This window comes from Onychomys torridus, chromosome 20, assembly GCF_903995425.1.
Source record: "Onychomys torridus chromosome 20, mOncTor1.1, whole genome shotgun sequence".
Classification (NCBI taxonomy): domain Eukaryota; kingdom Metazoa; phylum Chordata; class Mammalia; order Rodentia; family Cricetidae; genus Onychomys; species Onychomys torridus.
This window is the reverse complement of record NC_050462.1, coordinates 42285328-42310739: the sequence shown is the minus strand read 5'-3', so window position 1 is coordinate 42310739 and position 25412 is coordinate 42285328. Positions and strand designations below refer to the sequence as shown.

The 25412-nt window shown below is 38.5% G+C and overlaps 1 protein-coding gene and 1 pseudogene across 3 annotated transcripts in view; both read right to left on the bottom strand.

The window, feature by feature from the left end:
• Nucleotides 1–25412, bottom strand: part of Tafa2 (TAFA chemokine like family member 2) — a 442456-nt gene that overhangs the window by 130850 nt on the left and 286194 nt on the right. For all 3 annotated transcript variants that reach the window (XM_036170015.1, XM_036170014.1, XM_036170016.1), the window contains one exon: nt 3551–3657. In XM_036170015.1, coding sequence (XP_036025908.1) covers nt 3551–3657 — 107 coding nt within the window. The remainder of the gene's footprint in view (nt 1–3550; nt 3658–25412) is intronic.
• On the bottom strand, nt 12250–14831 carry LOC118571255 (annotated as a pseudogene).

Below are 25412 nucleotides of genomic sequence, written 5' to 3'. Positions count from 1 at the left end.
AGCAGACACTGTTGTGTATAACATCTGACTAGAATTCTACCTGAGTGGTAGTGGGGACAGCACCTATTTTGTGTTTGTGAGAATATTAATCCATAGACTCAACCCAGACAAACAAACCAAGTAGTGAAGAATTTCAGCTCAGATATATCATGACGATAAAGAGCAGGACTGTCAGATTTGAATCCCACTGGCATTGATTAATCAGATTCTGATCAATAAAAGTGGTTATGCAATAGTACCCATCTCATCAACAATTACAAAAATTAGATGAGCTAGTATCTAGCTAGAATGTTCCTCAGTGCTGCTGGATTACCTGAAATGTTTTTATCCTGAGTAATCACCAAGGTGTTAGGAACCAGAGACAGTTCCTTATTGTAATTGAATCAGCATGGCTTGACTAAACTCCATCAAGCCACATGTCTATGTATAAAGAGAGGACACTACATAGGAGTGACAGAGAACAGAGGATGCTTTAGATGCAAGAAAGAAACAACCATTATGTTCTCAGTCTGCAAAGAGAAAATCTTGTTTTTCTTCATGGAGCTCAGATTGGAAGGGATCCTAGGTTCTCATCCTATTACCTAGAATGCAATACCATCATTCCAGGGCAGACACACCAGATGTCTATCTCTAAGGTCTTGGCTTTATAATAGGCAACCGCTCCTAAGTATTCCTGGTCTAACTGAGGAAGATAATTCAACTGTAAACATGTAGCCCTTACCAAACAGTTAGCTATGGAAATGCCAGATCACCTCTGACAGGTGAAGCCCATGATGAGGCAGTCTGGGAATTTTATAGAAGCATTTGGAAAACCCAGTGAGGGTCTAATGCCCTTACACAGGTGACTGGGACAGAAGAGGTGGAACTGGATTATCTGCCATATAGATAAGGTACATTTATATTACTAAAATAACAAATACACAGACAGAATAATATACATAACTTACATAATAAAATGCATAATTGCATGGAAGGGATAATAAAGGGGACATTGGTCCTTTGAAAACTAATAAATTAACCAACATCTAGATAAAAGATTTTTAACAAGTGAGAAACATTCGTGACAGAAGAAGAAACACAGAGAGCAGAGGACAAAAGATAAAAAGAAAATATTCAGAGCAACTTTATCAGTGCTATTAGATGGGAAAACCATTCAGCATTATATGGCCAAGCTGACCCCCATGGATGTTCTGTGAACCAGCACTTTGTTCCTGGTAATGTGACCTCCAGAGAAACTTGCACACATGCCCTGAAAAGCAATGCACAATAATACTCCTAGGATCACTGTTCAGAACAGGAAAGAAATAGAATGCAAAATGTCTATGTACAAGAGAATGAGTAGGTTTGTAGTAACTTCATGCAGCATGGATCAACTGTGGAAAATCAATGTGTTATACTTCATAACATACCTTACAAGCGCTGTTGGAAAAAAATAGCAAAATTGCAATTAAATACTTAGGATATACTACTGGGAACACAAATTCAAGGACTACCCAAGCTAAGGAAATTGCTTTTAGAAATGTGCACTCATGCTCATATAAAGAGGTTATTGTTAAATATAAAGGAATTCTACATGGGACATTTAGAACAATGATTATGCTAGTACACTAAGGAAGGCAGAGTGGGATAAAGTCAGTCTACAGACACAGTTGGTTCACGAGCATTAGAAGGGGTCTACTTCCCAATGTGTTGTTAAGAACATTGTGTTCATCTTTATGATCATGTCGTATACAATTGGTATTTACACTGCCCTTATAATTTTGTGTGTGAAATAACTCAAGACAAAAAGAATAAGTGGGGAGAAGAAGGAAAAGAAGGGGGAGAGAGAAAGGAGCCAAAGAAAGAGAGAAATCATTCATAAATCCTTTATGCAAATTAGTGGCAAGTTAGGAATGGAACAGAGAACAACCTAGATTCTCTTGTGTGCGATAGATTGCATTTGGCAGTTTACATTTTCTTATACAATGCAGTGTTTTATACGGTGAGACTGGAGCAATGTCTCATCAGTTGAAAGTGCTTGCTGCTCTTCCAGAGGACCTGAGTTCAGTTCCCAGTAAGTACCTTAGGCAGCTCACAACCACCTGTAACTCCAGCTCCAAGGTTTCAGAGGCTCTCTTCTAGACTACATAGGCATCTCCACTCACAGATATGCACATATTCACATAATTTAGAAAAAATAAAGTATTTAAATATCCTTTAAATTTATAAATAAATAATAAAATGAAGAAAGAAAATGAAAAATATCATGTTAATATCAACACTCCTAGCTCTTCTTATGTTAACATGTCATACAGCATGACTTAAGAGTTCTTAAGGTAGCTTTAATGGTGGTATGCAATTTATACTGATTATAGATTAAATGTGACCAGCTCCCTCACTCTCCTGCAACTGGGGCATCCTGGTGATAATCAACTGTAACATGGAATTGTGATTAAGTTGCCCTTGTCAGAGTTCTGTATCACAGCAACAGTAAAAGAACCCAAGATAACAATTATTAAAGAGGATTAAAAGATTGATTGACAGGTCCATGAGCTACTCTAAAGACAAAAAGAAAAATGTACATTTGCAAACACACAAACCTCTATAGCTCAGAACAGAATTACAAAAACAAACAAACAAACAAAACTCTCCTTCACATAAAGTCTCATTTATTGGTTTTAAATGCAGGGGGAGGAGCTTGTTACAAAGACATCAGTTCTCACACCACATCTTTCTTCTCTCCATGTTAATGCTCCATTTAATGCACATGTGTAGATAATGTGTTAGAGAATCCAAGGCACTCTTAATTCCTCCTTCACTCCAAAAGAGAATAAGGAAGGAAACTGCTAGCCTTCGTGGTGGACAGAGAATTGAATAGCAAAACCATATTTCACAGAAAAATCTAAATTGACTTCTCAGGTTATGAATACTTGATTATGGTAGATATAATGCAGAAATAGCCCCATTTAAACTCATTTGGAAAAGGCAGCCATTCATTATGCTGGGTCTAATGGCTAGAAACGAGAAAAGGGAGTCATTTTGAGCTGACAGCATATACATATAGACAAATATTCTCACTTTTCTGTGGAAGAACAGAACCTACTGAGAGTTATGGTAGAAATGGTGTCCAAATGATGAGCAGAGAGGCATAGTGCCAAAAAAGACACAGTCTACAAAAAATCTAAAGGAAAACTTTGCATGTACTGTGTATATACAATTAATATATGCGTCACGAAAAATGTTTTCTTTATGAATATAAGGGCAGTCTGAAATTCATCTTTATTACACACCAAGTCAACATTTTAACATCACTATCTTTAAAAATGGATGGGGACAGAGGTAGATTTTTACATTCATTGGACAATATTTGCAAAATTGGCAGTGATCCTGAAAACACCATGTTTCTCCTTTCAAAGTCATCTTGAAGACAGCTCTCTGCATTTTTACTTAAAGAAAATTGCTAGGGGGAACCCATACCTAATAAAATTGAACAGACCGGTGAAGACAGAATGTCGCACTCTGTTTAAAGGAACCATTTCATGCAGACAGTGGGGAATGCAGCAGAGCTTACCTTTGTGATGGTTTGCACTGGAAACAGCTTTCCCCCACAAGGTCACTATAAAAATTATTATCAGCAGCTTTCCCTTTGTTGCCTTCTGTAAGTATCTCTTACTCATCCTGCAATACAAAAGCGATACAGTTCCTAAGAACATTACATCATCGCATTTCTTAATTGTACTATGTTCAAGTCTTTTGTGATACCTTGACATAATTACCCCCGGAGATATGAATTTCTCACACTGAAGGTTCTATTTATATAAACTATGTTTGTTTGGTTGTTATGGTTCTTTGTGGTTGCTGTTGTTGTTGTTGTTTGTAACAGGGTCATACTATGTAGCCTGGGCTGGTTTTGAACTCATAAACTTCCTACCTCAGGTTCCCAAATACAAATGAGGATTACATATATAAGGTACCATGCCCAACTATATATGAACTGTGAATAGGGAGTAAAATTTTTCCAAACAAAGCATTGTGATATGACTCAAGCATCAAGCAGCATCTCGTTGTCATTTCCTTGTTCATATAAACATAATGTAATTTAAGTCACAGTCATTCAAATAACATTGTTTACTTTTCCCTCTCAAGATTATTTCTTCAGGGGTTGGGGATTTAGCTCAGTGGTAAAGCACTTGCCCAGCAAGCGCAAGGCCCTAGGTTCGATTCTCAGCTCCAAAACAAAAAAAAAAAAAAAGATTCTTTCTTCAATTCCAGACTTCTAAGCATGTTCTATGGCATATGCACACCCATGCACATACACACGCAAAGTAATAAATGAATGTTAATTGCTTAGATAAATTCTGTTCATAATAAAGTCATTTAAAATTTACTATTTGAGGTGGGATTTTTAAAATAATCCAGTAATATACCTTCCTTACTGTCAGATGATTTGCCAAACTAAGGGGTACCACTCTGCAGTGGGAAACTCAACACTCAACTCGTTGTACTTTACAGAACTGGAGAAAAAAAAGGAAAAATCAGAATTTAAAAAATATTAACATTTTCAAACTGAAATCATACAACTGAGAAAAAAAAAGAGATAACTACTTCCTTATCAAAGATGTCTAGCATCTACTTCACCAAGCACCTTAGACATTATTTCTCTTGTTCTTTGGAGTATACTGTCTACCCTCATTTTGCAGGTGATACAGTTTGGAAATTTTCTTCAGGTCACATTTAATGATAGAGCAAATATTCAAACCCAGAATGACATAATTCTAAAATCCTTATTTAAGCTACTGCAATGGTGAGAGGAAAGTGGAAACAAAGGGAATGGCTTCCGTGTGGATGTATTTACAGGAAAGGACAACATCCACATCCTTCCCAGGACCTTTCAAATGTGGAGCCTATGTTTAATTCAACCTTTGCTGAGCCAACAGACCCTCATCTGCCTTCCTTCTAGTGGTGTTCTGGGTTCCTTCCTGATCATGTCTGATTCTTCTTCCCCTTGAGGTCACCGAATTAGTCTTTCATCAGAGCTTTACCTCCAAAACCATCTGTCTTCTAACTCATGACCTGGGGTAGCAAATACATCTGAGTAGACAATTCAGAGCATTCTTTTACATGGAGAAAATAGCTTGACATAGCATGTGTTTTAATATGGATATGTGTTAATATTTCTTATCTTGGGAAAGTATACACATGATATGGTATAAAGGAAAGCTCAAAGGTTCAAAAACATCAATCCCCAAGACTCAGGATTCAAATTCATGCTCTCTGGGTTCCTGATTAGGAAGGACTGTAATGGTTGATGCTGTTATCTTGGTAGTTCTTGGTAGTTACCTAGGAGACAAGTCACTGACTTGGCAATGAGGGCTTACCTAGGTTAAATTAATTGAGGTGCCAAGATTTATCTTAATTTTAGATGGCAACATTTCATCAGCTGGCATCACGGCCTTCAAAAGAAGAAAGTGAACTGAACACAAGAATTCATCACTTTCTGTTGGCTAACCAAAGAAGCAATGTGATCAGAAGCTCCAGGCTCCTGTTACCATGATTTCCCTCCAACATGGACTGCACCCTTGAATGGTGAGTCTAAATTAACCCTTTGCCCCTTATAATGCTTTGAACAGATACTATGTCCCAGCAAGTGAACAAATAAATCATAAAGTGACCCTTTCACATCTTTGCCTAGTTTGGATCCATAGCTTTCAAGCTTCTCAAGTAACTGTTGTGATACTCTGCTTAAGTTTCTTCTACTGTAGTACGGTATATTTATGTGAAACATGTGGCCCACCTGTCACATGTCAAAGATAATGGTCAAAGGGAGAGACATTTAAACATTTAGATTTCCTTGCTGGGTCTTGTTTGTTGGCTATATAAGTTTGAATAAATTACTTAGTAACTATATTTTCATTGGCAGTGTGATATGGGCTTTAATAATATTGCTCACAATTATAATAATTGGTATGAAGACTAAATGAAAGAGACCATGCAATATTTGGTACCTCACAACATATATTAAATGTTAATAAGCATTTGATCATCTATTAGGCTGACCTCTCACTTCCCTACCTGTGATCTCCAAAGTGCCAGCCCCACGCCGCAATGCTAAATCAGCATTAGCAAAAGACAACATGGGTAAACATATTTATAAAATTCCAGATTCAACAAATTTAAGAAGTTTATTATTGAATGAAGTTTTTAAGAGGGATATGATTAAATAAGCCTCCTTAGGAGCATTTTCCAGAACTATCTTTTTACAAAGTAGCATAGTAGTATCATTGGAAAATCTTTTAGAGAAATCCTGAGCTATAATAGTAATTTGGCTTAATACTCTTTCAGTATACAAATGACCAGTCTTAATCTTTAATTGACATTGTTTTTGTTTCATTCATCTCTCTTGGTTTTGACTGAAATCCTCCTCTTAGTTTTAATTTTTTCAACCACAGAACCTCCCCTTCTACATCCAATCCCACAACTTCATAGCACTGCTCATCATGTAACATAATACTGAACAAAATCCATCTGACAGGAAGAGATGCTTTGCATAATTCCTGACAATAGCTTTGCCGAAACAAATGGCCTCTGCTACAAGGTCAACGGCCCATCACTTTTCCATATCCCATTGTGCACCCACGAAATGAGGTAGCAGAAGAGACACTGGTGTCTAGGCATATGGGAAGAGAAACACCCACAAAATTGACAAGCTATCAGAGGAAAGTGAGAGAGGAGAATTCAGGTTAACATCTGGAAGTCTGCAACAATACTATTTTCTCCCTCTCATACCATCAACATTCTGTCTAGTCCATCAATCATATCCCATGGATATCTCTTCAATTACACACTTCACCTACTTTACTATGATAAAATAAGACAGACCACCAAAATTTCTCACTGGCCATAGTATGCTAGCCAAGTTTCCTACCATACATTACTCCTCACATACGGTGAATTGTGTATCTGACCTTCTCAGATTTCTTATGCCTGCACACACATGCTTAAAGTGTGCATCTGACATTTCCCTGTTATATTTGCAATATTCAGTATCTGGTTAAATAGCATCAACTAAACATAATCCAACCTCTATGCCTTAGCAAAGCAAGTGGCTGTGATGAGGTCCCCTTGCTTAAAAACTTCATGTGATTCTCCAGTCTCAAACAAAAAAAGCCATAGTTCTTATCAGAGGGTTTTCTGTCCCCAGTCTTATGCTCTTCCTCTTCCTCTCTCTATCCACACATACCCATAGACCAAATGTTGACTCTACAAAAGTTTCTAAGGGGCTGCTACCAAAATCTCACTTCCTGTCAGCTGAGCCCTCCCCAAATCCCCAAATGACCAACTTGTATCCATTGGTCATCCTGCAGTTTAGAATCCCTCCCAATAGGATGACTTATTCAAGACTGTGTTGAATATCCTTTTGCTACAATGGCCATTCACTAGACTGCGTTATTATCCATTTGTTTACCTCAGTCCAGTCTAATATAAAAACTCTATAGAGAGAGATGATGACTCAGAGAATGTGCATGGTGTGATCCAATTTCCAGTTTAATAACTGGTAAATACATATTTGTTGAATATTGGAAGAACATTTTAGTCAAATATGCCCTGTAGTTTTTAAACACAAGGAGGAAGCAAGGGGATGTCAATTATCTCTTTAGCACACAATTGGGAGGTGACAAAGAGGAACAAAGTGAGAAGAGACCAGAGAAATGGGGAAAAGAATAACTAAAAAGAAGGAAAAGAGTGAGAACTCAACTCTCTAGCTTTCTTCTTACTTTAAATAATAATCAGATTTGATCAAAATGGTGTCATGGAGTGATTAAAAATTTCTGACAAAGGGACCAAGCAAAGTGGGGCAAGCTGAGAGGTCCATTTCTTCTCACCCTTGTACAAGAGCAGAGGAGGAAACAACCCTTTTTACTATTTTCTACCCACCGGATTTCAAGTCAGAGTTTTCTACCACAGATTAGAAATGTCACATTCATCTGGAAAAACAGTAAAATTTCAGTAAATTGCCCACCACAAAAACCAAGGCAACAGAAACTGCAAGCTAGTGGATAAATGCACACAGAAGATAAAACCTTGAAATTACTGCCCAAGCAGCAGCAGCAGCTTATAGAGAACACGGGGGAGGTGGGATAATGGAGAAATGGTAACCTTGGCGATGAAGGATGCTGAAGTGAAAAGCTGTCAAACTGGAGGGCTGAAAAGTCCCCTGGACTGTCCCTCACTCTTCCTCTCTGTGCTTCATGTTTCAGTAAGTCACTGAGAATTCAACTTAAGGATATGTGTCATAGCCCCTCCATTCCTTTCCATAAGAAACATACATGGCTAGTAATCAAGCGAGAATTTAAATTTTGCTATGAGAAAACTTAATTCCTCATGAAAACAGAAAGTAAGCTTAACTGGTCTACAAGAGATAATGAGGTAAAAAAATGAAGGACAGTGTAGACATGGAATGTGGGGCCTATGGTCCACCACCCAACCCCATCTTGGCTGTAGATATTTCTGTGGAAATGAACATCACATATGACAAAATATTTTAAAAGTCTAATTATGACATTTCTCTACATTGACCCACTGTTTGAAAATTGGCACAGTCTATGACAAGCAAACCTACCATGGCAATGTGTCTTTTAGAATAGACTGCTTCAATTGATCAGACATGTGCCTCCTTCTAGAGACCAGAATGGTCTTTATAAAATGTCAATCATGTGATACCACCACAACATCCTTTGCTTTAAAATCTTGAATTTACCCACCTCAGAGGAGAGAAGCCCTACCATCTCTTTACTCAACTCTCTAACTTGGATACAATGGCTGAACTTATTACACTTGGCTTCCCAGACTTCCAGAATCCAGATGATCACCTTCAGACTCTTTCTTCCAAAATCCCATGTATGTATTGTACTATTCTAATCTGAAATAATCTCATTTGTTTCTCTACACATTGTTTACATGTGTATTTCCTTCTCTTCCTGTTAAAATAAAATAGGCAGAAATTCTCCCTACAAGTGATTGCATGAGCAACTAAAACATCACATGGACCAGGGATGTCAAGATCATTTTAGTGAATGAATGGTGTTTATTTTAATCAGAATAAAAGAGTTGATTCTTTTTTTAGTGAAGACATTTAGTTAACTTAATGAACAAATTTTCACTACATATACCAATTAACAATGGTGAACATAAAAATAGTATATATGCTGGTGGATGATAAAAGATGAAGAACAAAGAGGAAATAGGAAATAAAGAGGTGAAAATAAACCAGCTTTCTCTTTCAACAAACATGCTGATATCTACCACAAATCCTCTTTCAGTACTGAAATACATATATACATGTATATAATATACTTTTGACATATATAAGAAGATATAGACAGATAAAAGAGAGACAGGTGATAGATACTAAATAGATATAGATGGATATTAAAGTACAAGGCAGACTGGAGAAATGGCTCAGTGGTTTATTAAAGTGTTTTCTCTTCTTACAAAGGACAAAAGTCCAAATCACAGCACTCACATTGGACAGCTCTCAATAACCTCCTACTCCAGGTCCAGGGGATCCAATGCCTTCTTCTGTCTGCCACAGACAACTATACTCACATGCACATGCTCCCATGCAGATACAGATACATACAACATAATCACAACAAAAGAAAATTTTAGATATAGTTTAAAAAGTACAAGGGTGTGCTTTATGTTGAATGGATAAGAATATAAAACAAATTCAGAAATAGTTTTAATTCTATCAGCTTTATTATGATGTATATCATCCAGAGGTAGGGTTGTCTATTTTAATCATATTTCTATTACTATTGATTTTTAATCATATATCCATCATCACACTGTAGTATTTGAAACCATACTATCAAACACATTGAATTGAAACAGGTGTTTTAAATGTTCAGCATAGTTGCTATATTAGTGTCTTATGATGAGTCTATCTTGTAGTTTATTTATTTCTTCACAATACTGCAATTTCAGTGGGCACAGGAAAACCATTGATTTATTCCTAGCAGCACATAGACAAAATTGTCGGATTTCTGTAATACCTTTGCCACCTACAGGTTGAAATGTAACGGCAAAGAAATATATTATCATTTAAATTATTTCTCCAGAAATATGCAATATTCTAAGATTCCAAGCTCTAATACTCAAACTAGACACAAAAACTATAAGGAAAACAATGATGTAATCTAAATACATGGGAGCATGAAGAAGACATTTGAAATGATCAAGGCTGAGCCACATTACTGTTCATCTGCTTTTACAACTGATTTTCTTTTCTAGCTATAAGATGGGATTGCATCCATTTTCTCAGAAAAATGTCACTATAATAAACAGGAGATTGTGTGACATTTGAACTGGAAAGAATATATGTAAGGTGTTACCATTTCTCCAAAGGTCTGTCCCTCTGAGAGTAGGCATATAAGTCAGAAATACTTACTCAAATGTGGTTTTAGGCCCCAAGATAAAGTAGTTAAATGAATTTGTCAAGTTTACTTAACAACTTTGACTCTAGCAACCACATAATGGAACACATGAACACTATTATGTGTCAGTATAATGGCTGTAAGTAATAAATACAACAGAGTGTAAAGCATCCAACACAAAGTGGGACACAGAGTTTTCTAGTCTGTAAGTGTTATCTGGGACTGAAAATCCTTGCTAGGAATCATCTAAAAATCAAAGTCACAGAGAAACAATTTTGAAAGCACGTAGCCTTAATCCCAGATGAAGACTTAAAGTATATTTTAGAAATTTAGAGATGGCTCAGCTAAAGGCTAGGCTCACAACCAAAAATATAAAATAAGAAGAATGAAACAATAGCTAAAAATTGAAGTGAGCCTGAAAGGGCATTTTCTCAGACAGATTAGCAAAATACATACTCAGATTTCAGAGTTTAGTTATCAAATCTATAAATGGAAGATGTCTCAAGATCTTAAGTCTAGGACAATGCTCCTTAAGGGGGAGCTACACAAAGAAAATCATGCTCTGGAGATTTGGATATTATTACATACGCACTTAGAGTTTTCTACTGAAAATCCACTACTTCGTTCAACATGTCATTCAGCTCTCACATTAGATCTTTGAACTAAACTTGTATGTCTTACAACCCCACATTATATGTGAGAATCTAGAAGAGTGACTTTAAAATAGTGAATGAGTACAAGAGGCAGCTCCTGGATCCACATCTGCTGACTGCTGGCTCCCTTCTTGTGTCAAGGGTGCTTGGACAATGTTCAACTGACGCCGATGAATCCTAATAACATGGATTGCATTTTAGATAAGTGTGCACTATGGAAAAAAAAAGCTGAAATGAAGGACTTACTTTCAGTTACATAGAAAATGAACAAGAGATACTGAATAGACAGCATCCTATCTATCCACTTCTGTGCTCTCCAGAGCTATAAATGATCAGACCAGTTCAAATAGTGCAGAATCTATCATTCAAAAAACTGTACATTCTGGAAAACTATGAGTTATCACGGTTGAGCTAAGTACCTTGTTTCTACCAGACACCAGTATGCTGATATTAGTTGGACCTGATGGAAGTTTTACTGCAGAATGACAACCTTGGGTGTCAGTTCCAACACAGATGGAGGTACGCCACTTCGTATATACTACCTGTTACAGAACTGCCCTTCAGTTTCACGAGGTTTTAATTTTATCTTCTGTAATATTTGGATCATAGTGTCTGCCTCAGTGAGCTGGTGGGGTGTCAAATGAGCTCATTTATATAAAGCATTCATCTCATCCCCCTCCCCCACCCCAGGATTCAACTACCTTTATTTTCTTCTTAAAATAAATATGTAAAGGGGGCAGGAATAAGGTGTATTAAAGATAGATTGTGCTAGAACAAACACTTGAAATTCTCGCCAGAGTTAAGACCAATAGTAAAGGGTCTACTGATGTTTGAAGGAAATAACTATAAGAAATCTAACTGAGCCCTAAATGAGTTGAGTCACAGTATGAGCTTCAAAAATGTATGGGGAAAAAAAAATTATCTCCAGAAAACAGACATCTGAAGCTGTCAGGTACACTGTCACACATGGGTGGGTGAGTCTGGAGAAAGTATTCTCTTCCTGCCTGCCTGGTGTGATGTAGAAAGCAGCTTCTATTGCCTAGTGGTACCCACAGCTCATAGCTGGCCTTAGTTTGCAGTGGAATCAAGCGGAGAACTTTGGAAACAAAGGCGCAGTCCAAAGCAAGTCTCCTGACTTCCCCTCCACACTGGATACTGACTTGCCTGTTTGAATTTACCTTTCATTCCATTTCCTTCTGTAGCCCGACTAGCTCTTCTGTCTTCCGCTCCTCAATCCCTTGCCTGACTTCCTCCAAATGCTGCATTTTCCAAGCTTCCTTTCCAACCATTCTCTTTTCATATTCCTGCTACTCCTTGGCTCTCTTCTAGGTGGTCAGCTAAAGGGACCTGAATTAGAGAACCAGAAAGGTTCTCAGCAACTGGATTTTGCTCTTTCCTCAGAACAAAGGGCTCCTGGAAGATGGCAGTGTATGTGCAAATGAAATGTAAGCCTCTTCCTCCAGTTACTCTTCCATATCTCAGCCTTCTGGATACTTCTTTTATTAGTCTCCAGGGAGAAAGGCTCAACTTGAATCACATTCATTACCATTTTCTTTGGCAGGTTAATGGTGTTGAAATGGGGCGGACAGTGCCTTGACCTGGGATACCTCCCTTTCCTTATTCCTTTTATTTTTTCCTTCTGTAACTGGCTATCTTTGTCTTCTGTGAGAATCAAAAGAGAAAGACACTTCCATATTTCTTGCCTCCAGGATGGAGGATTTACAAGGCACCCTACAGTGTGGCACAGCTTAAGCTCTTCTCACTAGTGGTCCATCCTCTGCCTGGTCTCTTTTGTTCTCCTCAAAGCAAAATCCAGTGACTTGAGATCCAAGAACTTAGGAAGGCAGGGACTGGAGTAAAATTCAAACTTTTCGTTCTCTGATTTCGTCTTTGAATCCCACTCTCAACATTCCTTTCTCAATTCCTAGATCAAAATCGACAGCTAAGGAGGTGGTTTCACAGCTAGTTTCTTGGGCAAGATGGCCCAATTTCAAGAATTCTGGGATCAAGTTCCTGTGCTTTGAATGTATATGGTTGCAGTTTGTTTTTTTTTTTTTTTTTTAGACAGGGTTTCTCTGTGTAGCTTTGTGCTTTTCCTGGAACTCACTCTATAGCCCAGGCGGTCCTTGAACTCACAGAGATCTGCCTGCCTCTTCCTCCATAGTGCTGAGATTAAAGGTGTGTGCCACAGCTGCCCAGCCTGGTTGCAATTTCTTTAACTCCCAGACTCCTGTTCTGCTATACTTCTGCAGGTCGGGAGTGGGGGGGTGGGGTGGCTCAGGAGACCTTAGTCACAGATCTGGAGGGTAACAGGATAATCTCTTTCTTAATCCTTAGATGACATGTATTAGGGGTTCATTTGTGGAAGGCTTTGACCTGCTGTATAAAGGGTATGCATATAGAATCTGCTTCTTCAAATGTTCTTTTCTTTTCTTTGGACAGGCTGAAAGGCTTATTAATAATATACCACTTAGTCACTCATACAGGAAATGGAGGATGTTTCACAGTGCACATAGGAAGTTCACTCCTTTATACTCTTCTGTTGTAGAATATTATTTTAAGATGTGTCACATTAATTTATGCTGTGAAATATTTGTTTAACAATGCAAAGATGTGTTGCATTCTATTATGTTGTATTTGTTTAGCTCTGTGAAGCTGTGTTACTGTGCCTGTCTAACACACCTGATGGCCTAATAAAGAGCTGAATGACCAGTAACAATGCAGGAGAAAGGATAGGCGAGGCTGGCAGGTACAGAGGATAAATAGAAGGAGAAATCTGGGAGGATAGAAGAAGGAGCAAGAAAAGGAGGAGAGGAGGACATCAGGGGCCAGCCACACAGCCAGCAACGGAGTAAGAAAGAAAGAAAAATAGACAGAAATAGCAAAGGGTAGAAGCCCAGAGGCAAAAGGTAGATGGGATAATTTAAGTTAAGAAAAGCTGGCTAGAAAAAAACGGCAAGCTAAGGCTGGGCATTTGTAAGTAAGAATAAACTCCATGTGTGATTTATTTGGGAGCAGGGTGGCGGGCCCCCCAAAAGAGCAAAGAACAAAGAGGAAAGAGTAAAAAAACAGCTACATTCTTCCTGGTCCTGAGGATGCCGTTTGAATTACTCCTCTTTGGGGAAGTGAAGTCACCTGCTTTGGTGACCTGGTTGACAGATTTCTTAACAGGTTGCCTTGTCTCGCCAAGAGTTCCTGTTGGGACTAGTGCAGCATCCTTCCCACTCCTGTCCTTGACTCTGTACCTAAATCATCCATCTCTGGAAGGAGATCATGTGATGGCGCCCTTCCTACTGTTTTCAGTTTTCCACATAACATGCACATTAAGAAAGGTTTTTGTAAGTTTTAATAACTGGCAATAAATAAGAAGAACAATTTAAAAAAAAAAAAAAAGAGTGAGCTTTCTGAACTCTTCATTCTTTTCCCCCATCTCTACTACCTCCCCCCCCACACAGGGTTTCTCTGTGTAGTTTGGCGCCTGTCCTGGATCTCACTCTGTAACCCAGGCTAACCTCGAACTCACAGAGATCTGCCTGGCTCTGCCTCCCGAGTGCTGGGATTAAAGGTGTGCGCCACCGCCACCACTACCACCACCTGGCTCTCTACTACCTCTTATTGCATCCTCACTCTTTTCTCTGACTCTTGCTCCATGGAGCTTTTTTAGAGCCTTCTGCCTTCCAGGTGGCATGCCAGGCACAGTAGGTCTGCCCTTATGCAGCATCGGTCGGCCCTGGGCTTTCTCTTTCACTCCTTCTGGAAGCATCTTGAGCAGTGCTTTCTGCCTTTTCTCCTTGCTGAAGTTTGACTTTTCCCTAGGAATTTTTGCCCTGAGAAAGCTCTCCTATCATAGTCTTTCCAAGAAAATTGTTCTCCAAGTTGGCCTTTTCTCTTCAAACCGCAATTACGTATTTCCAGTATCTTCCTGGGTATTCAAAGATGAAAAACTGATGAAATTTGTGGGGGCACCAAAGGACTAAGTGCAGTTGTTACTTGTGATATTGCTCCCACATAGTGCAGAAGAACAAGCTTTTACCAGTAACTGTAACACTATTCTCAGTAGTGCACTTTCTACCCTTAATCCATTTCTCCATTCCTCCTCCTACAGCCTTGACTCAGAACTACAATCTACCCTTTCCATTCTCTTTTAATTCTTGCTGTCTGGCAGATAGTTCTTATTAAAAACTGGCATTGCCTCACCTGTGCTCTTCATCCCAAATCTTGACATGGAGCAAGCAATTTACAATGTTAGGAATGGAACAGTCATTGAGAATACTTTAGATAAACTCCTTTATTCAGCAAGGAATAATTTATCTACTTATCCATTTCCATGGTAATATATCCATAAGACAAGTTAAACGTATGTCCTTCATTCTTACATGATCAGATGGTGTGTTTTATTCCTTTCTAGTGGCTCTAGGTAGTTGGAGGGCAGTCATCCATCAGATTTAAACTGCCTGTCTCTTTTCACTTCTCACTATTAACCTAAGCTACACAACTTCTCTGCATTCTTGTTTTGTGTTCAATGACTCGACTTTAACCCTTGCTCATTGATTTAAGAAACAGAACATGAGCTGTTGCTTCTACAATGCAAGTCAGTTGCTTTCAATGGGACACAGATAAACAAAGATGGAGAGGTTAATCTGTATGACCAAAATCTTAGATTTCATGGGAAACCACTATAGTAAGAAATGTATGACATAAAAAAAAAAAAAAAATGAGTAAATCTCAGTTTGACTAAGCTTAAATTTTCAGTGTATGAGAACTATTCTTAAAATAATTCTGATTTAAATAATTTAATATAAAGTATCTGCTTACTGCCAAAATCTTGACAATATTTTTAAAAGGAAGATAGATAATTGAAATCTAGGTGCAACAAAACCCATTTTATATTTAATCTCTTACCCTACAAAAACATCTAGCAAAGGGCTAACAATCAGAAAACTTCATATTTACCATGTGTCATATGCCACACAGCAATGATGCTACATGAAAATATGACTATAAACCAATGGTAGGAAATAGGCAGCACTTCATGGACATACATTATCCACTAAGCATCCAATGATTCATATCAGTTCTTAAGTGGAGCATCGTTAAAAAGAATAAGAAAATAACACCCCCCACTATAGGTATTCTTGCATAGATCACTAAATCAAACATTTATCACTTAAATTGGTGGTCATACATGGTAAAATCAGAAAGGTCTGCACATAAATCTAAGTTCCATATAAAGATTTCAATACAAAGTTTTTTATTTCATTTTAAAACAAAACATTTCTAGTTATTAAAGCAAAGAATTCATGGTAATGAAATCAGCCCTACATATTCTCCACTCTGTTACTACTGAAATTAGTTAAAAACTTATATTGCTTGTGTTCCTGTTCTCGTAGAAAATGGAACCACAGAAAAACTTCACTCCACTGCACTCCTTCATCTCAGCAAAACAGTGGAAATGATGACCAAAAAACTTAGAGCCTGTTACCTCAGATAAAATGCATGATCCAAAAAGGACATTCATTTGCATTGTACCTACAGCTAGGAATATGAATAATTATTCTCATTATTTAGTCATCCAACATGGCCAATATCCATTGAACACCAACCAGCTAATAGCCCATATTCAACACATAAAAATACCTTTACCAATAAGTCACTCTAACACTGAACAATCCTCAACACAAAACCTCATCAGAGGTAAGTGAAAATGTAAACCTCTGAAGACGTAATTTCTATATCCATTCCCTGAAAAGCATTCACATTAGCATATTTGAGCCTTACCATCAGAATTAAGTAGAAGGGGTAACTAACTACTTTCTGATTTGACCTGAGGCCCATTCTGCAAGAGCGAATCTACACCCGGTAATGTAAAGCCACCCAGAAGCCCATGTCAGGGGAGGTCATAGGCACTAGGGAAGAAATTGTTGTTTAATTAAATTGGCATAGCATGAAGCCACCTTCAAAATATACATGTTTATGTACATATAGAAAGCTACCTTTTCAGCCTTAAACAGGACAAGCCTCTTTCTGGTGATCCATAATGAATACAGAGACTCAGGGCTATACAAAGTGTTGAGAATAAGTGATAGCTGTGTTCTCAGCCTTAAGACATTTACAGCATTCCCATGAAGAACCAGGGAACACAGCAGACATATAAGAAGCATGGCACTATAGATACCCCTCTATCACTCCCTCAAGAAAAATCAATACAACTTCAGGTTTTAATAGCTTAAACCAAAAAGTAAATTATGGCCATAGCACCAGCATTAAATCTAAGCACCATATCTCCCCATAATGCATAGTGAAAGAGAAACAAGGGAGCAGGTGTCTGCGCACCTCTCTAACTCTGTTTTACATATACTCTGTATGTGCGTTAAATATTTTCAGGTAACTCCATATATCTTAATAAGATGCCTTTCAGAGAACAGTGAGGCATTATAAGATTTTAATACGGCAAAGCATTACATGCAGCTTTCAGTTAATAGCTTAAGCAACTGAGAATTCAGCTGATTAAGAATCAAAGCAGCAAACCCTGTTCTAAACCTCTGTCAGCAGTAAGCTTTAATATATTGCTTTCTGGCTTATTCCTTCTGCAACAAGATTCCAGCTCCTTTTGAAATCTTTCTCTCTCTCTTTTTTATTCTCCAATATCTGGGGCTTCTTTTAATGAATAAAATCAATCACATAATCTCCATTAAACCTACTTTCACTTCTTCACCAGCTACCACTTTCTAATATTTTCGCTGCAGGTGGAGGGGGGGTCCCTTGGCTGTGGAGTACTCTCTCGTAACAGGCAATTACACTGTGGCCCAGCCCTCAACTGGTTAAATGTACAATCTCAGGGCATTTTCCAATGGTGAGATTTATTAGGTGGCGAAGTTATGTCTCCACGTGATGGTGAAAGCCTGTTTCCTGAGTCTATTATAGAAAAATGCTCCAAAGAACACACTGAGCAAAGGAAGCCCTACATTAGGGGCTCAGGAAAGATGGGTCTAAACCACAACCATTGTCATCTCATCTTTGCTGAAAACCTACTGACCTGATTTCCCCCAAATTTATATCCTCTTACTTGAATTGTTGGGGACAAGAATTCAAGGCATATCAATGAAGAGAAAACCACAATTCCAGAGACCATTAGCGTTCAGCAAAAACTTAACTTCAAAGTGGTGAAAAGGTGAGTTCCATGTGTGTTTGCCGCCATGAGCAAACTGCAACAGTGATCCTCAGCTGCTGGGCCTGTCGGCTCTACCACATAGTCTGTATTAGGTTCCTAGTGGCACACGAGAGGACATGAAATTACAATGTTTATCTCTATGTTTATTATTTATTCGCTCTACCTGAACAAAAACTGCTGTGAGAGAAGGAAACTGGGTCTTCTGTTTCACTACTTTGGTCCTTGCAGTTTATAATGTTTTTTATTTTAAATCACCAAGTATGTACGAGAGAAAATACGTGTGAAATTAATAATAGGTTGATAGTAGAAAGGTTACATGTGCCCTTTGAATTTTGAGTTTGGTTACCCTGAAAGATCGTGTGGTTTCTGATAACATTTAATGTTGCTACTTCTTGTAGGAAGTGGGATGTTCTCAACAGTTATTTATGCTATATCTGAGTCCTGAGTCTGTAAACAGATTCCAAGCTCCTCGAGAAACCATATGCTAGAGCTCTCTTGGCCCACAAAGTGTCTTAGCCCTGCATAGTGCCATATGGTATATTAAACATTCTCACACCCATGATCACATCTGATGTATATGGCCATGAGGCTGGCAGACACACTCATCCCCTTGGAGAGATGAGGAAAGAGGCATAGGAAATAGAAACAACTTGGACAAGGTCAAAGGGAGCACAGGTGAGCCAGAATTCAACACTTCTAGCTCTCGTCATCCAAAGTATGACAGTGAAAACAATGATCCTAATATCCAGTTTTCCCCACTAGAAAACAGAATGCTTTCAAATAATTCTTACTAATTTTGACCCAGGTTTATGGGAGAAAATATATTTACAGGGTTGTGGGGATTATGCTCAAAAGGAGGCACATTATGCTGGGTGAATTAAATTTCACTAAACATTTACCACTATGACCAAGAGTGAAAATGCTTTGTTGCTATATGAAGAGGCCACTAAGGGATGGGCAAGTAAAGGAGGTGCCAGAGGACCCAGTCCTTCAGAAGCCGCTCAGTTCCAGGCCACAGACAGCAATGGGGAAAGGGAACCTGGGGCTGCCAGAGACTCCTAGTTTCCATAAAGAACCAGAGGTATGGAAGCATATCTGAAATCTCTACTTTTAAGCATTCTTAGTTGGTCCTGTATTTGACAATCCTATGTGCCAACTATAGTCTGTAGACGGAATGTGTGGACTCAGAGCTAATCTATTGGATTCCTGGGGCTGACAACACTGTTTAATCATGAGCTGTGTAAACTCTGACTTGGATCAAGAAAGAGGAGAGAGAGAGAGACCTCATCCAAAGACAAAATGACCACAATCAACTTGGCTTTCCTCTATTGCTTCTTCATCCCCACTGGAGGCTGTGCCCAGATTATTATTGTCTTCAGAAAGTACTATTAGATCAAATAAGATGGAGGATGTGCTAAGGTCCTTAATGCGGGAGATATCTAATGTGCTTCTGTAAACTAATCAAGTGCTTCATGGAAGAATCCAGAGGCTGAAGAACATGCATTTCCTTCCACTAGGGCAAAAGCAGGTCCTTCTCCACTTCGTTCTTCAGTAACGGTGTGTAAAAAAAAAAAAAAAAAAAAAAAAAAAAAAAAAAAAAAAAATACAGTCAAGAATGGAAGGGTCTTCCTGAAAATCAGATGTCTCCATCCAGAAGTAGCAACCAAAGCATCTGGGGTTGGGGTGTTGGTGAGGACACTGGAAAAAAACAATAAAGCACCAAGCATAAAAATACCAAAGGAGTCAGCTGGCTCTGTTCGGCTGTTGGGAACAAATGCTACTGAGTACAAAAGGGTACTATTCAGAAGTCTGTGGTAAAGTTTGAAGCCTTAAATAGCCCACAGTTCAGACAAGCTGGGAAATGGAGGCAAAGGAAGTCAATTGGAAATAAAATGGATGCCTTTGGCTTTTCTCTTGAAATAAGCCTTAGAGAACTACCTCAAATTTAGACTTTCCCATCGAACTCATTGTTTCTGGGGTGGTATGGTCTTTCAAATGCCCAAGTCACCCAACACAGAACATGCTGCCTTCCTACTTGGCCCTGGCCAAGGTTAGTGTGTGCATGTTCTGTGCCTACTATGTAATCACAAAGGAATACAGAACTCACCAAAAAATACTTGGAGTCAAGACTGGGCGGAAGCACCTGCCCTGGCAGATGGTCCCTCTGAGCTTCACCCTGATCGTATTGTAAAGTAAAAGTGACAGTACTTGCCCACAACTACCTCAGAGGGCTCTTTTCCCAATAAACATGATAATGGGTATTCAAGTGTGTTACTAATTATAATCCCAGTCATATATTAGGCACCCAGAAAAATAAAAGTCATCCTGAGCATCAGTAAAAACTACTCAACACTTACTGCTACTCTGAAACTCATAATGTAGCCATGGCAATGATGGGTACTGCCCCTGAACATATGGAGTCTGTGTTGGGATTTAAGTTGGCACTTGTTAATTTGAGGTTTGATGATGATATATAGTAGAAAGAATGGCTTTGGGGTAAGAGTTTATGATAACGTATTGCTTGTTTACCATTAATTTCCATAGAAATAAGAATATAAAGGTATATTATCTTAATTGAATTTAGGAAGACAGAGTCTGGAATCATGTAGTCCAAGTCTTATATAATGTGCACACGTCACTGGAAGCTAGCAATTATTAAACAAAGGTCACGCTCACACACTATTAGGAAAACTTAAGGGAAATGCAGCTGCTTTCTCAAAAATTGGCTTGAAATAAAACCACATGTTCATCTTTTAAAAAGCTATTATTTTGTGCAAAATCTTATGGTGGTGAACATTGTCAGCAGTCCCAAAGCCAGTAAATCCCCATCTCTCCCTTCCCTCAGAGGACTCATCATTAAGGAAAACGAGGATTATACAATCACATGAGCCAAAGAATTATTCAATAGTAATGCTACACAAAGGATTGGCATGAGAATTGAGAAGCAAGAGCACACATAAGAAGTCAAAAGGTCAAAAGTACAGTCACAAAACTCTGGCATATAGAGCCAACTTTCATTCTATTCCTGTCTTCACTCAAGTTCATAAAATTACTTCACATTCATTTTCTATCTATAAAATAAAATCAAACACTATCAATTTTGAAGAAACTCAGGATAGAAGACATTTATACGAGTAGCTGATACCCCACCATTGTGGTAGTCACATACGAAACAGCCTTCTTGCCCCTGAAATCAAGGAGTAAACACTGACTTTGTAATTGAAGTAGGAAATGGGTAAAGTTATAATAGGCAGATGAGATAAAGGGGGTATTTCAACTCAGAGGAAGTGTCTTGGGAAAACATGGACCTGGGACTATGCAAGCACTGTGGTATGTGGTCTCATTTGGTTCACTGTACAATAATAAAGTGTAAAAATGGAATTCTGGTCAAATGGACCTAAACTGGAACACTGAGAATGTTCACGGCCAGAAGAGTGCTTACCTTTTACATACTACAAATATTAAGAAGATAACCAACACAGGACACCAGCTTAATGTACAAAAGCTATACACATCTTTTTAATCATTTGAGTATCAGATACTACCAATGAAGATAAGTCAATGAGTAATGCATTTCACACAGGCTCATTTAGGATTATTATTTTCTGTTAGGGTAAGTAAGCAAAGATCTTTGCAGACTTTCTGTTTTGAACATTGTTGTTAGGTCCCTTTTTCCAGGACCTGGGTGAATGGTTCTCTCAGTGTTAAATGTGTTACATTTCTCATAACTCATCTTTCATAAAACTACCTTCAAACCTAAAGAAGGTACATGGAAAAATTTTCCATTGACTAAATACAAAGTTTATATTATTTCATGTAGTCTTTATTAAACTATTGATGAATCACTAAGGGGCACCATCTATGTACAAAACAAAACAAAACAAAAATGTTTTCTAAAGCTGACACAGGTGACTCATGCCATAATTTACCATTTGGGAAGCTGAGACAGGAAGATTGCTATGAGTTTCAGCTGACTTGTCCTACAAACTATGATTCTGTTAAAAGACAGAAAACAACAAATTTCTCTCCACTTCTTGCACCTCTTCCCCCTTCCTGTGTGTGTGTGTGTGTGTGTGTGTGTGTGTGTGTGTGTGTGTGTGTGTCATGCTACCACAATATGTGTGTCTTTCCTGTCTTTGCACTATCATGTACACATTTTAGTAGGATGGAGAGTATTCTAAAAAAAAACAGTGTAGGATAAATTAAGTAAAGAAGAAAGAAAAAATAAAGTAAGATAAAAAGCTCAAAGATAATTAGTAACAAAGGTTAATTAGATCAAGAAAGAAAAACATTTCATATCTACCTACTTCCAGTCTGTGTTTTCTTTCTTTCCCTTTCTTTCTTTCCAACCAAACTTCTTTACTGCAAAGGCAAGCAACTCATGCTAAGTCTGCTTCTCTAATTTTACTGTAGGAAGCATGAAAATAGTTTCTAGTAGTTATGAAACTCTCTGGAGTAGACAGAATTGCCTCACACAATCCAAGACAGTAGGGTGCTTTTGCTTGTATTATCACAATAAGGAAACTGAGCTCAAAGAGTTGGCATGTGCCACTCGCAAGAGATAACTGTGGGACCCATCTCCAGGAGCTCTGATTAGGAATCCTGCAGTCCCTTTCCTATTTGGTATAAGCACACTGTGGCGGTATTAGCCGACACGCCATGCACAGATGAGGCGTGTTTGAGATCACTGCTTCCCCCACCCTCTGGTAGTTGCCATTTTGAACAGAGAGACAAAGAAAACAATGTGGGGGCACAAGGCAGCTTCATTCCTATTTTATCCATGCTTCATAGTTCCACACCTTCTGTACTGAGAATTATACAGAAATAATCGAGTTCACAGGACCCTTGACACCATCTGCTGAGAGTGCGCTGTGTACCCTCAAATGTGGATGATAATACAATTAAGTTTTAATGTGCTTAGAGATATTATCCAATTTGTGATCTGTCTAGGGAACATGTGTCTTCCACCTCAGTTCACCTTTGCTGTTCTCTTGACTATGGATTAATTCCTTTGGCTTCAGGTATGAAGAATAAAATTGACCATCATAGTCTCCTCTGTTCAGTTCAGAAATCTGATCCTAATTTTTCCATAGCTAAACAAGCCCGACTTGTACTTTTTTTGAAATATGAGAGACAAAATTATTCCCTTCTTTAGTTACTCAGATTTTTTTTTTATTCCTGTGAATGTCTTCAACCAACCACAATAACCAATCAAAAGCAAGTCTAGAGATACGACCAAGAGAGGAGGGCTAAATCTAGAAATATCTCCATAGTTGTGACAAATGATGGCCAATATTTAAGAGAAGGCATGGGCAAGGCTTGTTTTGCCCTGACAAATCAAAAAAGCACTTCTTCAAAAGTCAGGCCTTGTCTTCCCTCTCTTTTAGGACCACATATTCCTCCATGCATTGGGTTCATTTTTAGCATTAACATGGAGAAATAAAGACATCTGGTCCAAGACTATAGACAGGACACTCACTGCATTCTACAAGCTGGATTTCATGTGGTGCCCTGGCCTCTACAATTTTCCTACCAGGTCTTCCTCCTTTTGGAGGCCCATAAAGAACCACTTCGTGATCCTCCTGCCTCCGCCTCCAGGAAGCCCCAGGTGGAGCTCCAGGAGTCCAGTTGTTGAGAAAGAGGAAGGACTGTAAGAATGTTAATTGTTGAGACCAAGATTGGAAAAGCACAGGGACAAATAGCCAAACTAATGGAAACACATGAATTATGAACCAAAAGCTGTGGAGCCCCCAACTGGATCAGGCCCTCCGGATAAATGAGACAATTGAACTTGAACTGTTTGGGAGGCACCCAGGCAGTGGGACCTGGACCTATCCTTAGTGCATGAGCTGGCTGCTTGGAACCTTGGGCTTACACAGGGACAGTTTGCTCAGCCTGGAGCTGCCTGTTCTGAATCCACCAGGTTTAAATGAATCCCCAGGGGAGTCTTGGCCCTGGAGGAGATGGGAATGGAGAGGAGGGGCTGGGGGGAAGGTGGAGGCGGGGGCGGGAGGGGGGAGGACAGGGGAACCCATGGCTGATGTGTAAAATTAAAACACAAATATAATAAATAAAAAAAGGAGAAAAATAAAAACTACTTTGTGTGTGTGTCATCTTCTGGTGTGATGACTATAAAGCTTAGTTCTGGTTTTTGCTATCCCTTCGCAATCTCCCCTGATTGCACATATGCAACTCTCCTGTCCCCAAAAAAATATAGTTCACTTTCTTCATCACCTGGATGCCTTGCTTTGACTACAAGAGTCCCATCTTTCCCAAATAAACTGACCATGATCTTTGCATTCAGTTCTCACAGTGCCTAGACATCCTCTGTGCCCTCCTCTGGGTCTGATACTAATACTGATCACTTCAATCGTATATGAAGAAATGTATGTTGAAAGAAATTGGTCCTTAGTTTTCACTGTTTCATACTGTCAACTTTCACAGGCACCTAAATAGCAAAGAATGCGAAAGTATGGTTCATGAATTGGCAAGGTATGGGACCATAATTATGAATGCCTTACTCAACATTTATAATGTAATGTTCATAGAGTAATGACTCTGGAGTTGAGAGTTAATAAAATTCTGGAATGAAAAAATTAACAATGGCAGTCAAAAGCAAAAACCAAGCCAAGATCTAATTATATTATACTTTCATAAGTGTAAGAAACATTATGAAATATTTAATAATCTACCAAATGCCACATTTTTCATCTACCCAGGGATTCCATATACTTGCATACAATTATCTCTTCAGTTAAACACACAGCACTTGACAAGTACTTGGATTCCCAGTCACATCATCATTGCTGATAACACTGGGCCACTTCAGATGCTGGAAGCTTGTCTTAATGTCTGTGATTAGAGGGATTTAGGTTATTGGGGTTCCGGTCTCTTTGCTTTAATCAGTATTCTGGCACTATGTGCTTATCCCTTTATGTGAGCCTCCTGGTAGATGATTTATTTGATTTTGTATATTCTTATCTTGCCAGCACTTTTGAAAACCAAATGAAGGAATAAAGGCAGAAAGCTCCTCAAGCAGAGAACAACATGTCATGTTGTCAACCAAAACCTTAACTATCCATTATGATTGCTGAAAGACCTTGGGACCTGCATTAAGCTCTATTATTGGCCAACAAGGTATCTGTATTTCAGAAGCCAAGTGGAGGAATCATG